This window comes from Mastomys coucha, unplaced genomic scaffold, assembly GCF_008632895.1.
Source record: "Mastomys coucha isolate ucsf_1 unplaced genomic scaffold, UCSF_Mcou_1 pScaffold9, whole genome shotgun sequence".
Taxonomy (NCBI): Eukaryota; Metazoa; Chordata; class Mammalia; order Rodentia; family Muridae; genus Mastomys; species Mastomys coucha.
In genome coordinates, this window is record NW_022196915.1 from 65,002,853 (window position 1) to 65,023,447 (window position 20,595).

At 38.6% G+C, this 20,595-nt stretch overlaps 1 protein-coding gene, 1 long non-coding RNA gene and 1 pseudogene across 4 annotated transcripts in view; 2 read left to right on the forward strand and 1 right to left on the reverse strand.

Moving 5' to 3' along the window:
* Positions 1-4,492, forward strand: part of LOC116085423 — an 11,559-nt gene extending 7,067 nt beyond the window's left edge. Inside the window, exons 2-5 of the long non-coding RNA XR_004116540.1 lie at positions 524-622; positions 1,184-1,308; positions 1,548-1,607; positions 4,365-4,492. This is a non-coding gene — a long non-coding RNA (uncharacterized LOC116085423). The remainder of the gene's footprint in view (positions 1-523; positions 623-1,183; positions 1,309-1,547; positions 1,608-4,364) is intronic.
* Positions 1-20,595, reverse strand: part of Akap11 (A-kinase anchoring protein 11) — a 49,502-nt gene that overhangs the window by 16,544 nt on the left and 12,363 nt on the right. For all 3 annotated transcript variants that reach the window (XM_031363067.1, XM_031363066.1, XM_031363065.1), the window contains exons 2-7: positions 17,154-17,265; positions 12,704-12,820; positions 9,582-9,629; positions 7,841-7,975; positions 6,318-6,582; positions 1,403-5,813 (exon numbers count right to left, since the gene is read on the reverse strand). In XM_031363067.1, coding sequence (XP_031218927.1) covers positions 1,403-5,813; positions 6,318-6,582; positions 7,841-7,975; positions 9,582-9,629; positions 12,704-12,820; positions 17,154-17,213 — 5,036 coding nt within the window. In that variant the 5' untranslated portion in view covers positions 17,214-17,265. The remainder of the gene's footprint in view (positions 1-1,402; positions 5,814-6,317; positions 6,583-7,840; positions 7,976-9,581; positions 9,630-12,703; positions 12,821-17,153; positions 17,266-20,595) is intronic.
* On the forward strand, positions 19,807-20,446 carry LOC116085422 (annotated as a pseudogene).

Consider the following 20,595-nt stretch of genomic DNA (forward strand, 5'->3'; position numbering starts at 1 on the left):
CCCTAACACCTAACATAAGGCCCTGAACTGCCCTTCCCATTTTTAAGGCACTTCTCAGTTTGCAGTTAAGATCTAACAACTCAGTTAGGCTTGACACTTACACTGTAGTGTAAGATATCTTACACTATAACTTTATTTTATTTAACACTTTTTCCTGTTACCTACATTTTTAAGAAAATGATTCACAAGCGGAGGCTAAAAGAGGGTTTGTAATGACTACTAGGTAACTGTATTCATGGTAGCTGAAAATAAAGTCTAGATCCATTATTGTTCTAAAATTTCACTATCATATGCTTTCCTATTTGATATTCATATGGCTCCCTGGTGAGTGTTAAAGGTTCGTAATATAATTCTACCATTACTAAAACAATTATGAGAAAAGGAACATTAGTGAAAACAATTCAGTTAACATCTTAGTGAACAATCTATTTGAATCAATCATTCTTCAACCTTAAATCATCTTAACTTTATAAAATGTGAGGCAGAACTATATACAACTGAGTGGACTCTGCAATTCTTACAGAAGCCTGGCACAACTGCTTAAGAGAGACACAAGAACAGAAATACAAAGAGAGAGCCTGCAAATAGCAGCCTGGACAAAACAAGCGTAGGGAGAGCCCAGGTACGTTACTTAAGGGAGAACCCAGGTACGTTACTTAAGGGAGAACCCAGGTACGTTACTTAAGGGAGAACCCAGGTACGTTACTTAAGGGAGAGCCCAGGTACGTTACTTAAGGGAGAGCCCAGGTACGTTACTTAAGGGAGAACCCAGGTACGTTACTTAAGGGAGAGCCCAGGTACGTTACTTAAGGGAGAACCCAGGTACATTACTTAAGGGAGAACACAGGTACGTTAAGGGAGAGCCCAGGTACGTTACTGGCCGGGTCTAAGGAAGAAAATGAATAGTCTGAAGACTGAATACAAAGTTATCTGCTGAGTCCTAAGAGGGAGGGCTTAGGAATGACCATCTAGTGTCCTCTTCTGGAGCAGCTGTGACAGAAGAATAAGAACAGTCCAAAGCCATGTATAAAAAGCTGTCTCAACCATAGAAACAGACATTAATCTCAGAGTAGTAAATATACCAGTCTAAACTCTTGAATAAAATTCACCAGTTTCTTTTATTCTATTTACCTGCTTCTTAGTTCTGTGCATTGATGTTACTGTGCTTTCTCTCACCTTCCAGTCCTGTAAATGAATAATTACTCTCAAAAGGAACTGGGAAACAAAAATTTCATGTGAAAACCATGCACAGGATATGAAGTCACATACAAATGCAACAGAGAAGATTTTTGTTACGTTAGGAAGAAAGTAAGTAGACTTTTTATGAACAGAACCTAAAACATACAGGGTAAAGTTAACTTCTCATTCTATTACAAGACTCCACAGAAAATTTGAAACCTACCTGCTAACAGCATGCCCGGCATTGGTCACAGCTGTTGTCATGATTTCTGTGGTAAGGCTCTCAGCAAAGCTAATGCCATCTTGTCCGATTCCACTGTCAGCTGCCAAACTCGTGTTGCTCAATTCTCTCTCTGCTTTCTCAATAGCTTCAGCAACTATCTTCTCTGCAAGCACTGCCCTTCTATCAAGATTAACATGGATTTGAGGTACATCAAGATGAAAAATTCTTGACTTCTGACGGATGCTACTAAGTTTTGAATGTGAACTTGGCTTAGCACTAGCACATGGACTCTGCTTTGGAAAGAGCTGAGCAGAATTCCTGGTGCAACCATGGAATTCCTTAAGGTCACAGTATCTGCAAGCTTCATTTATAAGTGGTGACAACTTTTCTGCATAAGTAATCCTGTCTGCTGATGTTGTGGTCTCTGAATTATGGAAAACCGCAGGTCCTAAACTTTGCTCTAAAGTGTCACCCACTACTTTTCTAGCATACTGTTCTACAGCTTGAGCATTCTCTCCACAACTATATACACTTAAACTGCCTGTATTCTGGCAAAATCCATTGTTCTGCAAAGGTTGGCAAGACTTTGAAAATTCTGGTCCAGTAACACTCTCACTGCTGTCAACACATTCAGATTTTTCAAAAAGACAACCATTTGTTGAGGATTTTGGCAAGTCAACTTTAGGTGCTGTCAGCTGTTTCTTTACATCTCTTGTTATACTGCTAGCAAGAGAGGCTGAAAAACTGTACAGTTCAGAAAGTTCATTTCTACATGGATCCTGTGTCTTTTCACACATCTGGTATTTGCAAAGATGGCTACCATTTCTTTTTCTTTGTCTGTCTACTGCTTGGTGATGTTCTTTACTTGAGAACACCAATGGTTCCTTGTTTATTTTCCCATGAGAGCTGTGCGGAGGGAATAGTTTCGAACTGTACTTCATTTTTACTGTCTTAGCTGCCTCTTGCACTCCTGCCCTGACAGACCGGTAGGCCAGTCTACTGGCATACTGATCCATGATTAGCTCACCATTGCCACCTTCCTGTTGTAGCACTTGAATAACATGCCCTGCATATTCATCAGTCACACTTTCACAACTGGGATACTTATATGTCAGACCTGGCATGCAACCTGGTACTGAAAGAACACATGAATCGACTTCTCTTGGATATGCAACATCCTCCACATCCAGCTTCTCTTCTGCTTTACCTCGGTCACAAATGTTCCTCTCATGCCTGAAAAGCATACAACTTCTAGCGTTTGCAATCTTCTCAGCTTCTGCAATGACATCAGCTGCCATATCACTTGCAAAAGTGCATGTCTGTATGTTTTCATCTGAATGACTTAAAGCTGGCAGCACATTTCTTTGACTCAGCCCATTTAAGTGAGGGCTTGGAATCTTGAATTCTTGAGGGATTTCATGACCTAAGTGGGAGGCTGCCACTTCAGTTGCAAGAGAAATGATGTGTGTAGCGAATGCTTCTGCAAACTGAACTTTTTTCCCCGAGTACTCTGACTTTACATCCATTTCTGGGTGTTCTTCACCTTCACTGCTCTCAACTTCTTCTGAAAGAGAGCGCATGAGTTTCAACATAAACTCTTCCTTTTCTATAGTAGTTTGTTCATTCTCAGATAAACTACCAACAGATGAGTTGTGAGGTGTTGAAGGTGGTGTCGCAGGTGCAAATTCTTTGGCTAACTCCCCCTTGAGTTGTTTGGTTAATTTTTTGATGTCCCATTCAGAACTAGTCTGAGATGGTACTAAAGGAGTTGATGGGGGAGTATCAGGTATTACATTTCTGTCTCTGATTTTCTGCTTATCTTCCACATGCAAACTATCTACACAGGTGAGCACTGCAGATGATAAAGTCTGTGAGTGGCGGAAAGAGCTTTCCTGTACAAAAGACAAGGGCTCAAGTGCAGTATTCTTCAAATTGTGCCTTGTCACTGCTTTGTCCTTCACAACTTCCTTCGAGTCAGAGTTCTGACCTGTCATCATTGAACAAGGTGGCAGTGTCTCTAAAGAAAATCCAAAACCCATAGAATCTTTACATCCTGGAACACAATAGTTTCCGACCAAGAGTGAACGGTGAGGTGAGTTATCTGAAAAGTCAAGGAATCTGGGAGTTTCCCCCAAGGTCAACTGTGATCCTTCTCCAAGAGCAAGCATGTGCTCCTTACTACCTGCCTTTTTCTCTCTATTTGGAAGCACTGACTTGCTTTTATCCAGGGAATGTTTAATAATAGTCCTGGATAACTGCTCAGCAAACATGTCCTTCCTGCTAGTTTTGTTCTGTTGTGGTGCTGCGTGGTCACAAAGGGAAAGAGGACAGGCTTTTCCCCTTATTGTATCAACAGTGTTTGTAGCTTTGAAAGATGCCATGGATTCTAAGGTTTCATTTACTATTGTATGGACCATTGCTGCAGAAAAGTTGCTAATAATCACAGGGTCACTCATTAATTTTGAAGGACTCTGCATGTCACTGTCACCTTTAGTTGGTCTGAAGTCATTCTGGTTGCATGGATTGAGTTCTGAAGGTAGACAGGTATTTCTGAGACAATCCACTTCCTCTGCACCGCTTTCTATGGCAATGTGCTCTTGGGAAGAACCACCATTTGCTTTACTATGCTCAGATGAAAGAGACTTGGACTGATACAAAGTAGATGACATATGATATGGAAGAAGGGCACTACCTGCCAAGGGCACTGGTATGGAAGTAACAATTCCTGAGGTACAAAACAAAGCCTGCTGCACTGTGTACTCCTTCTTATGTTCCTGCATTGGTTTTGTCATCATAACTGCTTGACTGCTAAAGGATGAGGAAAATGTAAAGGTCTGCGTAGGTGACACTACACTTTCTGCACTCACGTATTTGACATTACCCATAGAAACATTAACTGCTGCCTTTGTTGTAAAGGTCACATCAGTCTGTGACAGCTCTATGAATGCTTCTTGTATTACAGATTCAGACAAATCTTTGGCATATGACTTCACGACTTTGTCTTCAAAGTCAAATGACTGGCACTGTGAAGATGCAGGTGTCTGAGGACATGAAAACTGGCACACTTCCATGATACCTTCAAAAACAAGCTCTTCAGCAAGGTCCGCAGCAAACCTAGCAACTGTGTTTGTAAACATCTGCTTTTTCACATACTGTAAGTCTTTCAAGGCATTTGATAAGGCTTCACTCACCAAAAGACTGGCCAGGCTACCAATGGCTCGTTCTTTTAGTGAAAATGCACACTGCCTTCTAAGTTCATTAAACGCCATCTGAAATACAGACGATGTCAATTTGACAGCTAAGTGGCACAATGCATTGGTACATGAAGAAACTCCTTTCTGTAAGTCTTTAAACGCACTGCCCAAACTTTTCCCCACAAGATCTGCTGCAAACTTCTGAACGCTATCTGTAATCACTGAAGATTTTCTGCATTTACTTTTTTGATCAGAGTCCCCATGCTTAAAAGTTACAGTATTATTTCTTCCCCCTTTAATACTATTAAGATCTGATATTGTATTTGCATGTTGAGTATGAAGAACTGAGCCTAGTACTTCACATGAGAGAGTATTCGCGTAATCTTCATAAGTGCAGTAATTTTCATGACTCCTATTTTCACTAGTATCTGTTTGGCAGAAACATTCAGCGGGAGTACAGCTTCCAGGAGGACTAAAAGCAGAGGTTCGGATCGGGCTGAACAAGCCACTGTCCTCTGCTGCCATCACTGGCCGAGGGGAGTCTGGAGCATCGCACAGGTGACCATATGGAGACTCAGGCCTGCGAGGAGTTGGCTTTCTAACATTAGCTGGAAGAGCGGGGCACTCAAACTTGAATTTCTGAGGATTCATACAAGATTTTTCATATTTGTGCCCTGTCTTCTGTGATGACTTCCCTATGACAGGATCTTCCATGAACAGGTAAGTGTCCAAAGTTTGTTCTAGTTCATCAAACTGATCAAAGCTATCAAAAAATTCACTCACTTCTGAGTCTGAATCCTCTACATCATCTTTTGTTACAGGGATTTCGGGCAGCTCAAGTTTTGCTTTCAAACTTTTTTGATATCCCTCTTCATCCAAAAAAATCACAGGACTTGGGCTTGAGCACTCAGAGTCTGAGGAGTGGACAGGAGAAGAAGGAAAGAATGCCTCTTGTGTGTCCTTGCCTTTATCTGAGGCACTGGGTGACCTGTAGAGACTCCTTTGGGTCCAGGGCTCTGAAATCGACGTTGTAACCGATGTTTTCACAGAAGCCATTTCTTTGCGTCCCAGAACATTTACTGAAGATGAGGGCTTAGCCAATGACTTCGGTGATCCGTAACTAACCAGCACTTTAAAATCATGGCTTTCTAAATGGTGACCTGAAGTAGTCTGAGAGGCAGCATCACACCGGCTCCTTAGTGTAGCAATATTTATTTCTATAGGAAAAGAATAAAATACTTACATTATTCTAAAAAAAAACTGTTTTAAAACACTGGCATTAAACACAAAATGTTTTATATCATGAATGTTTTCTATATGCTATTTAACAGAAAGTTCATCCCTAGTAACACTTGCAAGTACATCTTTTAATAAAATAATCCTTTTTTACCCTATGCCTTCAGATATACACATATGGGAAACTCAGCTCCTTGTCATTTGTTATAAAAATTACTAGTGACTGCCAGCTAACCACTCTGACAATTGAACACAGCAAAGTGCTAGATACTAGGTTACGAGATAATCAAGGCTTGAACAATACAACTCTAACAATGACCTTAAATATCACAGGAGAATTAATTTTTTAAATAAAAAACTATTAAAATGTTTAAAATAGGTCAAATTTCAAAATAAATTTCAATTGTTAAGTCTCCTTAAAACTTCAAAACAGAACTTTCAACTTCAACCTATCTTTAGGGAAAAGTCTAATAAAAGGCACACACCATCATTACATAGCTTTGCATTCTCTTCCTCCTCTAGCTGCTCAAAAGCAGTAACAAAGTCATCCTCTATGGAAGACACAGATTGGTTCGTATCATCATCATCTTCATCAGTGGTTTCAAGATGGTGCTTCTGATGCAAGTGCATGTCCAGGGTGTGTCTTATGCCAGCAGCATATTTACTTAGGAGACTAAAGATAAAATCAATTCTGAGTCCTGGTAATGTAGGTGACACTCTCATGACACAAAGCATTCCCGAATGATGACTCTTGGGAGAGATGGAAGATGATAAAAATCAGTTTTAATTTTAAATATAAAACATCTTCTGGAAGTAAAGCCTAAAAATAAACCTCAAGGGGGCAGGGAGCACAAGAAATACATGCATACTGAAAGGTTCCTTCATTCTGTAATGTTTAATGATTTTAAGTATTTAATTTCCTGAAGTTATCTAAAGATATATATTTATTTTTATTACTATTTATTATTTTAAATCTCACTTTAATATTTTTCCTTTCCAATCTTTTTTCTCTCATGTATCCAAATTCTCCCCAATCTAACTCCTTAGATGTTACAGAACGTACTATCGCTCTAGTCTCTTGGGCAATTATTTTTTCTATTACTGTATGTTTGTAATATATCCCCTTTAATATTTACCAATCTCACCCACTACACTATGAATGGACAGAAGTCAGAATCTAGTTTACTTGTTATTCCACTTCCTATAGCTCCCAACATGTCACCTTCCCTTCTACCACAAGAGAACTGTCCTTATTTCTTAACTTATATTTCTCCAGTATTAAAACCTACAATCATGGTTACAGCTTTAAGAACACAAGCCATTAGTTTTCCCTATACACACTGCATTTTAAAATTGATAAATGATTTGTTTTTACAAAAAAAGAAACCAAATATAGCAGCAAACTGCACTTTATGTCCTAGCAAATAAACCAAGTGTTTAAGACTGAACAACACAATCCCAGGAACAAGGCACAGCTCTAGTCACTAGCCCTCCGAGGAACAAAGCAGCACTTCATAGCTGCAGTCAGTTCTCCAAATTGTAAATGTCTTACTTCCTAAAATGCAAAGCCTTTTTCTTTGATACATTATCAAAATAATTAGTAATGAACCAAAGACTGTTTTATGAAAATAGCATTTTACATGGAAGATCTTTAATCAGAAAGTTAACTGAAGTCCATTTTTTATAACATTCAGCTTGCAGCACACAAATGTGGGATAGCTATAAAGCAGGAGCAGTCCCTCCAGTTATACAAAGAAATCTGTACAGAAATATTTCACTAAAAGTTTGCATACCACTGACAGAACTTCACTGGCAGGAATTTAGTTTATAAGCTATGATCAAAATTATTTTATACTTCAAGGCTGGCAATGCTTTGTGAGTTAGACTTTTCATCAATACCATTTCCTTGAGGCTAAATTAAAACAAGGAAAGCTTCAATCACTATTACTGAGCAAACATAGTAAAAACCTGCCCTGAAAAAGCAGATTAGAAATGATCCGCCAGTTACCTGATTTAGAGGACTACTGCTTACATCAGATGACTTATTGGTGTCCTTCATACAAATGATTTCATTTTCACTTAGACTGCAGAAATGGAGTGAATTCAGAAGATCTGGAAGTTCCAGTGAAACTGCAGCTAGATCCTAATTTCAAATAATAGTGACAGCAATGAACAATACTACAGAGTAACACTGTCAAGGTTTCCACAATGTTGCGCACATCCAAACCTCAAGTGTACTGGTCAGTAAACTGTCTGCTTTGTAACAGCTCACATATATACAGTTTATCCACAGTCATTTTTAACAAACAAATACAGCAAAGGCTACTTAGTAATGCTTTAGAGCCTTTCAAGCATTTTGCTACTGAGCTAACTCATCAATCTTAACAGGACACCTCACACATCCATGATGGTCAGCATTTCAATGTTTTTAGCAGTTGTCACCCTCAAGTCCTCTGGTTTCATTCTGGAGCTTTTCATATAGAATTCTTAGCTACTGAACACCCTTCTCCAGAGACTGAGTCTCTCACTCTTTCCAAAGATATTGTAAGTAAGCCTTTAAAGCACTTATGCAGGTTAAAGAAAAGCTAGCTTTCTTTTCTGTTGCCTTCCTTTTAAAAAAAAAAAAGAAATATTTTTTTCCAGCTTGAGGTTCCCTCCAGTCTTTGCCCCGCAGAGAGTAGAGGCTTCATACAGGTGGTCCTGTCTACAGCTCCTGAGAGCCAGTGGAGGTGTGTTGTTTGTTTTGTTTTTGGAATTGTGTCACTGTAGGGGAAGCTGGCCTCTGAGCTCTGTGCTGTGTGTTCTGGAGAGTGTGCCCTCTCGGGTCCTGCTGTCCAGGCTGTTTTCTCTGGCTATGGAAATCAAGATAAGACTGCAGAGTGTGTAGGCATACTCACCAGAGGGAACTAATGCAGAGTAGCCAGTTCTCTAGCAGCAGCACAAGGAAAAGCTATCTGCAATGATTTGTGCAACTGTCAGGAAACCTGTCATTGATCCTAATCTCAAGTGTCAGTCCCCTATAAATGCCTAAATGAAGTGGGCTATAAACTTGTGCACACATTAATAAATATGTAAAAACTGAGACCTTTTATATTTAAGTCTACTTCACTAAAAATACAAGAACCTTACTACTGAAATCAAATTATGAAAGCTGTCAAAATATGCAAATGTTACATGCACTATAATGAACACAATCAAATGGCCTGTGGTTTAAAGATTTCAGATAAATTATTTTAATAGTGACATCTAAATCTGATTTCCTTAGCAAGAATTATCAACAAAAGCTAGTGAAGGTAGCACACAGTTGTTATCCCAGCTTTTGGGAGGTGGAGGCAGCAGGCTTTCTATAAGTTTAAGGCCACAGCAAAGATATCTGACAAGACCTTGTCTCACAAATAACAACCAACAAATCCTTAGTAAAAATGCTGAAACTGAAGATGTACAGACCACACTCAAATGTTATTTTTGTTTTGGAGGATCAGGGACAGAGACTCACTATGAAGCCCTGGTTGGCCTGGAACACACTGTACAGGCCAGCCACTGGTCCTGAACTAAATAAAGTTCAGCCTGCCTTTACCTCCTGGGTGCTGGAATTAAAGGAATGCACCATTATGCCTGGCTTCAAATAGTATCTTTTAGCTTTAAAAGATACCTTAAGATCAGTGTAAAATTTGAGACTAAAGTAAAATTTTCAGTCTCCAAAATTTAAGGAGTCCCCCAGTCTTTGCCAAGTGAATAAATTGTCCCACCTGCATATGAGCAGCATCTGTTTCTTCATTAAAGCCCAGAAATGTGACCTGAATTAAAAAAAAAAAAATCTCCATTAGTTTACTGTGTTTAAGTCCTGGGTCAGAGTGTGGACAAGGCACAGTAAGCTCGGCACTAAACACTGGGCAGACAGTGTTCCCAATGACCAAAGTTTCCGCCACACTGTAGCTATTAAACCTCACCATCCACTGTTCCTTCTCCCTCCTCATCCTCATAGTCACTGCCATGCACTCTTACTTCCACCATCACTGGACTTGTCCACTGTCGTGTCACTTGTCCATTTCCCATGGTTGTTAATGGATGCCTTCAGCCTGCCCTCCCTTTATTCAGACCCATGAGACCCCTTTTCCTATGTCTAGCACATGCCCTGTACATGACTGCTTAAGCTTCTTGCAGTGGTGTCCCCTTGAAATGAAGTTCTTCCTCAGACACTTCTACGCCTGGCTGTTCTTCATTGTGCAGGTTCCTATAAATTCCAGCAGCCTTCTTAGAGAGACCTTCCTTCCTGTGTAGATTATTCCCCCAGGCTCCCTCCTAACTAGATGATCCTATCAATATTCCCTTCAACACCCTTTACTACTCCCTACACACAGTTATAAAAATCAAGTATTTATGGCATCTCTAATGGCATGAAGAAATACAGTAAGGAAAACGAACAAGTTATAAAAAGATGTGGTATGCACATAATTTCTTCCTTATTCTTAAAAACATATGCATGAAAAATAATGTTGGAAGGCAATACATTGGATGCTTTAGCAGTGACTAACTGGAAAGTTTCCTGTGGCCTTATTTTCCTCTGCTTCTGTCCACTGTGCTCCTTTTCCTAATTCACTGGATAAATAATATGTACTTTCTTTTTAAAAATTTCAGTCCTCTCATTTCCCTTTGAAGAATAGAGACTGAAAAGTTATTTTTTAGATTATATTTATGTCCTTGTCATCATGCTAGCCCCTTTGATTTGGGGGGAAAAAGTAAATGATCTACCAAGTTAAGTGTTGTGTCTAGAAATACAAAATATTTAAATAATAGCAATTAAAGTACTGAAGAGAAACTGGATGGTTAAAATCTAAGAGTACATTGAATATACTTTGATTCCTTTCTGTGCCTAAGAAGCTAGTCAGAATCTAAATTACCTGGCACTTTATTAATTATGGCTACTAATCCAGTGGGGCATCGGGTGCCTCTAGGCATCTAGTAAATTGTTCTCCAGTAGAAGCCTGTCCCCTCAGAACATTTCCAGGCAATAGAGCATCCCTCTCTAAAACACAAGCACTAATTTCTTGCCATATCATAGATTTTATACAATTACATAAAAGCATGTATTCATGTATTAAGTAAGAGAAGAAATAAAATGGCCTGAAAAACAGAGGCTAACAGAAGAGAAGGGATGTAAAAAGGGAATGTGGAAGGTTTAAGGTACAGTGGAACAGATCTGAAATTATATATACATATATGTAAATATAAAAGGCATGCTCCTCTTTCTAGGATGAGAGTTTTTTTTTTCAGGTAATATATATATGGATTAAACTGAAAACAACAACAAAAATTTAAGTCAGCCAAGCTGCAACAACACTTTCCATATGCTCAGATACTTGACTTAAAATGAACCAGTACACTAGAAAGAAAAAAAAAACCCAAAACTTAGATATATGAGATATGCATACCCTAAAATGGGACAGAAATCTCTCCTATCCTTTCAAGTTTCCTTGCTGAACACAAAAGAGAAAATACGATGACCTTAGGTCCTGGAGGTACCAAGGGAGCCTGCTCCTTGTGGTGACATGGAAGATCTCATGGAGCAGGCTGAAGAAGAGCATGAGGACAGCTAGGGATTTGGGCTACAAAACTGAGGGCAGGGCAGGAGGCAGAGTAAGAGTGGCTCTGCCCTACAGAGATAAAGTAGAAGAGAGAGGCAGAGAAGATAAAGCAAGTAGGGAGACCCAGGTGGCAGAACACTTAACAGACCTGCTCCTCCTTTTAGGGAATGAAGCTTTTCATTCCCTAGATAAAGGATTCCACAGGGAACAGAAACCTCCCACCCCCAAGTAAGAAATCAAGGATTATTAGAAACCTACCATCAAAAAGGACAGATCTAGATATGAAAAGCAATTTTAAACTGTGAAGATCGAATACTAAACTTGGGGCTTGCATGTGCGAGGCAGATAATCTACTCTTAAGCTCTACTCTCAGCCCCCAGTACCAGATTCCAATTTGTAATATGAATGTGATGATGAACTACAGGTGCTGTTAAAAAAAAAAAAAAATCACTCCTTTTAATAACAACGAATCCAAACAAAGATAAAAAGCAATTGCCATTGCAGAGAAATAGGTAAACCAGATATGTATACCTTAAAATACACACACACACACACCCTCAGTTTTGTAGCCCAAATCCCTAGCTGTCCTCATGCTCTTCTTCAGCCTGCTCCATGAGATCTTCCATGTCACCACAAGGAGCAGGCTCCCTTGGTACCTCCAGGACCCAAGGTCATCGTATTTTCTCTTTTGTGTTCAGCAAGGAAACTTGAAAGGATAGGAGAGATTTCTGTCCCATTTTAGAAAAGGATTTAAAAAGTGACTACATGAAATACGTGTATTTTTTTCGTTTCAGAATAAAAGAAACAGTATTAAAGTAGCAATTACTGAATAAGCCCTACCTGCCCAGTGAGAGGCCGGTAAGGCCTGTGCACTTATAAACAGGCTAATATAACAACTGGTCAATGATGTGAGCTACTTTTTAAAACAGACACTTCTTTTCAAATAACATTGTTATTAATTATTTAAGAATCTCACACAATGTATTTTGAGCATATTTGCCCTCCAATTAATCTCAGATTCACTCCCAACCCCATACCCACCTAACATGGAATAATCATTTAAAAAAAAAAAAAATCAGGTCCAATTTGTGTTGCCCAAATACTCTCCATTATGAAGCCTGCCTTGGGGCATTGGCAGCCTACAAGTTATACCCTCAAAATAACCCAACTGCTTCCCAGTTGTTATTATTACGTACAGCTGTTAAAGACAGACCCTGCAGTTATACGAAGACCATGAAAACATATTGTGCACAATTGCAAAAGGGTTCAGAAAGTTGTATACAGACCTCAGTTAACTGGGCGTGCTCATCCTGGGTTAAACTCTCTCCTCCTGATACACTGCATAGCTCCTTCTCACTCTGTAATAAAGACTTTACAGACTGAAACACATCTTCACTGAAGCTCTGTGGAATAAACAAAACCATTTAATTCTAAGACAAGTAAGAAAACTTGCAGATATCTGAGTTTTACAGTTATTCATTCTCCAATTACTATTTTTTATATTATTTGTTAAGCTCAATTCTGCTGAGAAGAAAAGTCAACTTCCTGGAAAAACATACAGACCTATCCTCCAGATTGTACTTATACCTCTCACATCCGTGCTTCTCAACCCTCCCAATGCTGTGACCCTTTAATACAGCTGCTCATGTTGTAGTGACCCCCAACCATAAAATTATTTCACTGCTACTTCACAACTGTAATTTTGCTACTATTATGAATCAGAATGTAAATATCTGATAGGATAACACAGATGTGACCCCCCCCAAAGGGGGATCAAGAGGGAACAGGTTGAAAATCACTGCCTTATACTAAAATTAGCAAACTACATATATTATTTCCGAGTCTCTAGCAGAACAGACACAATACATATACTGAGTGAAATGGTGTAGCTAGAAAAGGGCACATTAACATCAACTATTCTTCCCTCAAGAGACAGAGAAAAAAATAACTAAAAATAAGACTTTCCAGTGGTCTTAAAGCAGCTATATGACAAAAATAAATAAGAGACTCTGTGTCTGAGAAAGAAAGTTGTCAAAAATGAGGAGTTGTACAAAGAGGAGACAATGGCCGGGCGGTGGTGGCGCATTCCTTTAATCCCAGCACTTGGGAGGCAGAGGCAGGCAGATTTCTGAGTTCCAGGACAGCCAGGGCTACCCTGTCTCGAAAACCACCCCCCCCAAAAAAAAAAAAAAAAAAAAAAGAGGAGACAATGAATGTTACAGTCAGACAGAAAGGCAATACTAACTTCTCACTAACTCCAATATTCTTCTTCTGCTACCTGGTCTGTTCTTCGCGCCTGTGGGACTGCCTTACACCACAATTCTGCCCTACAGAACCCTATCCACACCAAGGCTGAAGATGATTTCCCCACCCTTTAGTCTAATTTTCTCCTTTATTGCTTGCAGATTAAGGTCACTTGATCTATAACATTGTAATTATAATATTCATATGTATATCTTTTTTACCCACTGAACTGTGGAGAGCCTTTTGGGGTGCTGACATTGGCCAAGAATAAGAAAATGGTCTTCAGGCAGGAATCTGACATTAGGGCATGATAAGGAAGTAAGCTCAGGCAGAAATCTGACATTAGGAAGTTTCAGCAAGAACCTAACCTTAGGCTATGACAGCAAAGTAGGTTAAGGCAGGAATTTTAATCTCAGGGCAAGTTGGCCTCAGGTAAGATTTTGGGCTTGGACAATGAAGTGGGCTCAAGTTTTTGGTCATTATGACAAGCCTTTTTAAATAACTGTCACAAGGGCTCTGCTTACTGCCTTGCTAGTTCCTTATTGTACTGCTCGCCCCTAATACCTGCATGGAATTAAAATGGCTTAAAAAGCGGATTGGAAAAATTAAATTTGCCTTCAGTCTCAGAATTGACTGGGGTCATGCTACAATGTCGACTGTCTGTCTTCTTTCTTTTTAATCCTCACTCCTGCGCTGGAGAACCTGTTGACTGACTGAGCAGGCTTGGTCACTGCACTGTATCATGAAAACTATATTCCATTTACTTCATCTCCTCACATTTTACATAAAGTCAACAAACAGCTGCTAACTACAAAAAGTTCATCTAACTCAAATCTGTAATCTAAGAGATAACATTAAGGAATTCAAGAAAAAGGTATGTAATGTTAAATTTCAATCTCACCTATCAAGATGCATCTATATTTCTTTAAATACATATACTACTTTTTTTCTAATGCAGGGTCTTAGAAACAATAACCTTCAAGTAGCAATGAGCAGATCCCATACCCAGACTGTGGTTTCTAAACACCAACCAGCAATTAAAAGAACCAGAGCTCCTCAGAAAAATGTCTGGTTCCAAGATCCTGGACAGAGAGAACATACAAAAGAAGCTATACCATCTAACTGTGTCAGAATTTAGAGACGTGCTCAAAGACTAATTGGGCAATTTCAATAGAGCACAGAAGTCACTGTATTACTCAGAAATCCCTGGCTACATCTGGAACAATCAGGGCAGCAAAAAGAACAGAAATGGTAATGCATCATAACTCCTGAATCAGTCATACTGTTTGTCTTAGTCAGGATTTCTATTCCTGCACAAGCATCATGACCAAGAAGCAAGTTGGGGAGGAAAGGGTTTTTTCAGCTTACACTTCCACATTGCTGTTCATCACCAAAGGAAGTCAGGACTAAGATTCAAGCAGGTCAGGAAGCAGGAGTTGATGCAGAGGCCATGAAGGGATGTTCCTTACTGGCTTGCTTCCCCTGGCTTGCTCAGCCTGCTCTCTTATAGAACCCAAGACTTCCAGCCAAGGGATGGCACCACCCACAAGGGGCCCTAGCCCCTTGATCACTAACTGAGAAAATGCCCCACAGCTGGGTCTCATGGAGGCACTTCCCCAACTGAAGCTCCCTTCTCTGTGTTAACTCCAGCCTGTGTCAAGTTGACACGTAGAACCAGCCAGTACACTGTTCTTTTCTTTACCTATGATTGCTGGATGACAAATAATGGACAAATTGATTTCATTAGAAAATCCTCTTTGTAAGGCTGAACATACTGATTTGGAAAGAATTACTAATATATCCTAAATATTAGGATTACTAATATATCTATGCAGTTAAAAGCTATTGGGAGACAGGCTACTCCCATTTCTCAAACTATCATCACATAGCTAAGCATTTAATCGAAGTTATTCTGAATTTATATTGGAGACAGTAGATGCTTACAACCTGGACCACTTCCTCAAGAACACTGATGATATTACCTCGTGACCTGACAGGGAGCAATGAAGACAAGGAAACCTCTGAGGTGTTCCTAATAAACAGAAGTACAGTAAAAACCAATGTGGGATGTTCACAGGAGAATTAGCTCAGAGTTTTCCAAAGATATGGTATCATGAAAATAGAATCTAGACCACTGGAATGATCCAGAATGGGGTAATCAAAATATTCAATGCAGTATGTAACAAACCTTGAGTAGACTCTAGATAAGAATAAGAAAAAGTTACAGGTTTACAAGAAAAAGTTTAAGACAAGTTGTGGGGAATTTATCAGATTACATGTCAGATGAAGTTAAGATGAATGGTTTTGTTAGGAGTGGTAATGACACTAACACACACACACAATATAAAGGGAATTGGAGGTACAAACAGAGAAGAGAATGGCTGTAAAAAGATGTTAACATAAGGTAGAAAATGCATGAGTTGCTCATTGTTCTGACTTTTTTCCCAACTTTGATAGACTTTAAAACATTGATAATTATAGTTTTGTTTTCATTAATGAATGGAGGTTTTCACTTTAACTTGTGAATGTACACACACAAATAAATCATGAACTTGAACTACCAATATAAATAAACTCATGACACTCTAGAACAAATGGTATTTCTAGGCAGAAATTACTACAAATAAAACAGTAAAGTACAGAACTGTAAAAACCTGCAAGTCCAGAGGAATACAAATTAATAATAAATGGTGAGGGCAAATAATGTACTTGCCACCGCAGGAAGTGAGGAGCCATAAATTGGTAATTAAAGGCCTTTGCCCATCCTTAAACTATCTCCTCCCTTTATAAGCATTGTCAAAAGAGAGAAGAATTATTAAGAGAATAAAAAAAGCAAAGAAAACAACGTCATGAAACTCAAAGCTCGTCTTCGTGAAGGAAGAATGACCAAAGCTGTCAGTCTAGGCTTATAATCCTGGATGCCTGGGAGGATTAGGCAGAAGCAATGACAAGCTCAAGGCTTTTCTGAGATAAAAAGCTACTTTAAAACCAGCCTAGTTAATGTACCTTATATCAAAAGAAATTAAAAAGGAAGAGGGTGTGAAGTGAGGGCTAGGAATACAGCTCAGTGGTAAAGCAATTTATCTGGCATGTACAAGGCCCTGAGTTTAATCAACAGTGCAACACAGAAGAACTCACCAGTTACTCACCATCTAGTGTAGTCCTGATAAGTAATAAGCATTCAAACTCATTTATGCTGAATAAATGAATACTTCTTATACATCTTTAAGGTAGTGCTAACAAGTATGTATTTTTAAAAAGGTGAAAAAGATGTGTGAAGAAGAAATGGGGAAGAGGTACTACACTGTAATAATTTTAGAGACAAAATCATAACAGTCATAATTGACATCACTACTTTCATACACATTCACCTTTATAGTATTTTAATGTTATAATTTATATAAATACTAAGGTTCATTTAAAACTCTAAAAACCCAAACCCACATTTTTAAAGAAGTTCCACTGAATGGAACTTTAATACAATGGACTTACTTTTCGGACAGATGCTTTATTCTTCACGTGACTACTTCTGAGAGGCTGGAAAGCCGCCATAACTGTATTACTGCAGTATGTAATATTCTTGGAGAGTAAATCCACAAAACACCTAAAGGAGATATATTAAAAGAAAACAACTTATTTACTCATCTTTGTGATTCAAGCAAGCATTTTACGCTATATAATTTCTTCAAATGTAGGCATTTAAAGAAAACTCTGAACAGAACACTGAGACCTAAAAGCTTACTAAGCACCCATGGGTATGTATGTGGGGATGTGGGATGAAAAACAGGTGAATATGAGCACCATAATGAGTTACAAAAGTATTACGAAATATTTTTAGAATCACAATTATAGTTTGCTATTACATTCAATTGCACTGCCACCTTAGCTGCAAAATCTTAACAAAGATCATTGGAAAAACGTTTGTAAACTTGGATACTGTCACAAAAGGAATCCATTTTCATAGCCAGAGTCACTCATCTATCCCTGAAGCAACACTAAAGGGAGCAGGCATTATTATTACCCCCTCAACAGAAGGCTTTAAAACTATATAGGCGAAAATGTAAAATGTGTACATATATCATAAAATGACAGATAAACAAAAACAAAATCCTTAACTGGAAATTTAAGAGTATACCAATGACTAGAACTCAGAAAATAATCTGTAGAATTATACACCTTACACACAAAACTCCTTAATAATGACTTAAATGATCCTTTCATAAAAACTTTTGGGGATTTCAACGGGCTCAAACACTACGCAGCCAGCCAACTGCTCTCTATCTCAGTGTAGAAAGCTGTCCATTCACTAAGGTCTGCTTGTACCACACACTAAGGACGGTGAGAATACAGTGGGCTTGTTGGGCCAAGCCTTGGAGGGAAATATTTGATTACAGTAAAGGCTGAAAGTAGAGAACCAAATTCTAAATACAACCAGAAAATTACAGCAATAAATAATTAAGAAAAACCTCACATAAGTTCTAATTATCTTCAGTTAACCACACTGCTCTCTTCAAGGCATGCCTATTTGAGGTTTCCAAGACAGGGTCTTTAGCACAACTTCATTCTAGTCCTCTCCCCAGAATTCAAAAAGGATAAATTTTAGTAAAGTTCAAATTTTATATACTATTTTCATACTTTTACTATAGAGGTGTGAGCACACATCATCTCGGTCTCTGCCCTACTGCTGACACCATGACCAAGGCAGCTCTTATAAACGAAAGCATTTGCTTAAGGGCTTAATTTTCAGGATTTAGTCCACTATCATCATGGGGAGGAACATGGGGTCATGTCACTTCGTATTTAACATAAAGCAAACACCTACCAAGAAACTATCTATGCAAGGTGAAGAGAACCAGTTTGCAATAACATGGCACTCCTCTAAGAAAGAGAAAAAAAAAACCAATCCAAAGACAGGTAGAGGACAAAGAAACAGCAAGAGATGATCCCCTCATGCTGCAGATCTAAGAAGACTCTAGGTTACAACTGCACAAGAGCATGCTACATCTTGCCTTAAAGTACAGCCATAAGAAGCTTCACACTTGAGACCTGCTTACACCCTCTTCTGGATGAATAAAGAAGGATTCTAAGCAAGAAATCACAGTTATAATAAAAAGGGAACTTAATTGAACAGATAAAGAGTTGTAAGAGACAAGCCAAGCAGAAAGGAAAGAGCTGGAAGTGTAATGGCTAGAGCTCAGGCAAAAGACAGAAAATAAAACACCACCAAGAAAGTAAACTTCCTGAGAACAGTATAAAAGCAATATTCATCAGGAAAAAACAGGTTCAACACAAACATACATACATATATATATATATATATATGTATATATATATATATATATATATAGAATTTTTTTTAAAAAATCACAAAATTTATAGACATGAAAACAAGAAGAGAAACAACTATAAAAAACAAAGACCAGAGCTGCAGGGCACTGAACAAATATGTACACCTCTGATCCTGCAACTTCACATCTCAAAAGCTCCCTGCATACATGCTTTTGCAAAAATATAGTGCCAAATGTAGCATACAAATATAGTGTAAGACTAGTCACTGAACCAGAAACAAAACCTAAAAATAATCTAGTATCTCATTGATCTAAATAAACTCACATATTATCTATTACCCAGCTGTGGGAAATGATAAGTTTGAATAGTACACATTAAGTGAAGAAGCAGGTTTGCAAAATGCTACAAATTATTTCAGATTCACAGACTGAAACCATCATATATGAATGTTTGCACAAGCCTAGGAAACATCTTGAAGACAGTGCTGGAAACTGATAATGAGGATTTTTTTTTAAGTTACAAATGTCATCTGATTTATGGGAAGATGATAAATTATCAAAATAACGCCAGTTCCAGCATGCATGCATTATCCCATTCAGTGTAAAATCTCAAATTATGTATGAATATATATACATATATTTATACTTATATAAATTTATATATAAACATATATACATATGCACATACATATACACACACATATACATATACACTATAAATAGGTACAGGTTGTAGGTTAAAACTTTTTATTGGACAGCCATTGCAGTACATTGAGCTCCATAGAGACAGCACTTGGGCAAGCGAGAGCCGGACGGGCACTGGGCGACTGCACCTCGCGGAGGAAAATCAACTAACCATGGGCAAAGGAGATCCTAAGAAGCTGAGAGTCAAAATGTCCTCATATGCATTCTTTGTGCAAACTTGCCAGGAGAAGCATAAGAAGAAGCACCCGGATGCTTCTGTCAACTTCTCAGAGTTCTCCAAGAAGTGCTCAGAGAGGTAGAAGACCATGTCTGCTAAAGAAAAGGGGAAATTTGAAGATATGGCAAAGGCTGACAAGGCTCGTTATGAAAGAGAAAACAAAACCTACATCACCCCCCAAAAGGGGAGACCAAAAAGAAGTTCAAGGACTCCAGTGCATCCAAGAGGCCTCCTTCGGCCTTCTTCTTGTTCTGTTCTGAGAACTGCCCCAAAATCAAAGGCGAGCATCCTGGCTCATCCATTGGTGATGTTGCAAAGAAACTAGGAGAGATGTGGAACATCAGTGCAGCTGATGACAAGCAGCCCTATAAGAAGGCGGCTGCGAAGCTGAAGGAGAGGTACGAGAAGGATATTGCTGTCTACAGAGCTAAAGGAAAAACTGATGCAGTGAAAAAGGGGGAGGTCAAAGCTGAAAAGAGCAAGAAAAAGAAGGAAGAGGAAGAGGAGGAGGAGGAGGAGGATGAAGAGTATGAAGAATAGGAGGAGAAGACAAAGATGAAGATGATGATGAATAAATTGGTTCTAGCAGTTTTTTTTCTTGTCTATAAAGCATTTAACCTCCCTGTACACAACTTACTCCTCTTAAAGAAAAAAACTGAAATGTAAGGCTGTGTAAAATTTGTTTTTAAACTGTACAGTGTCTTTTTTTTTTTTTTTTTTTTTT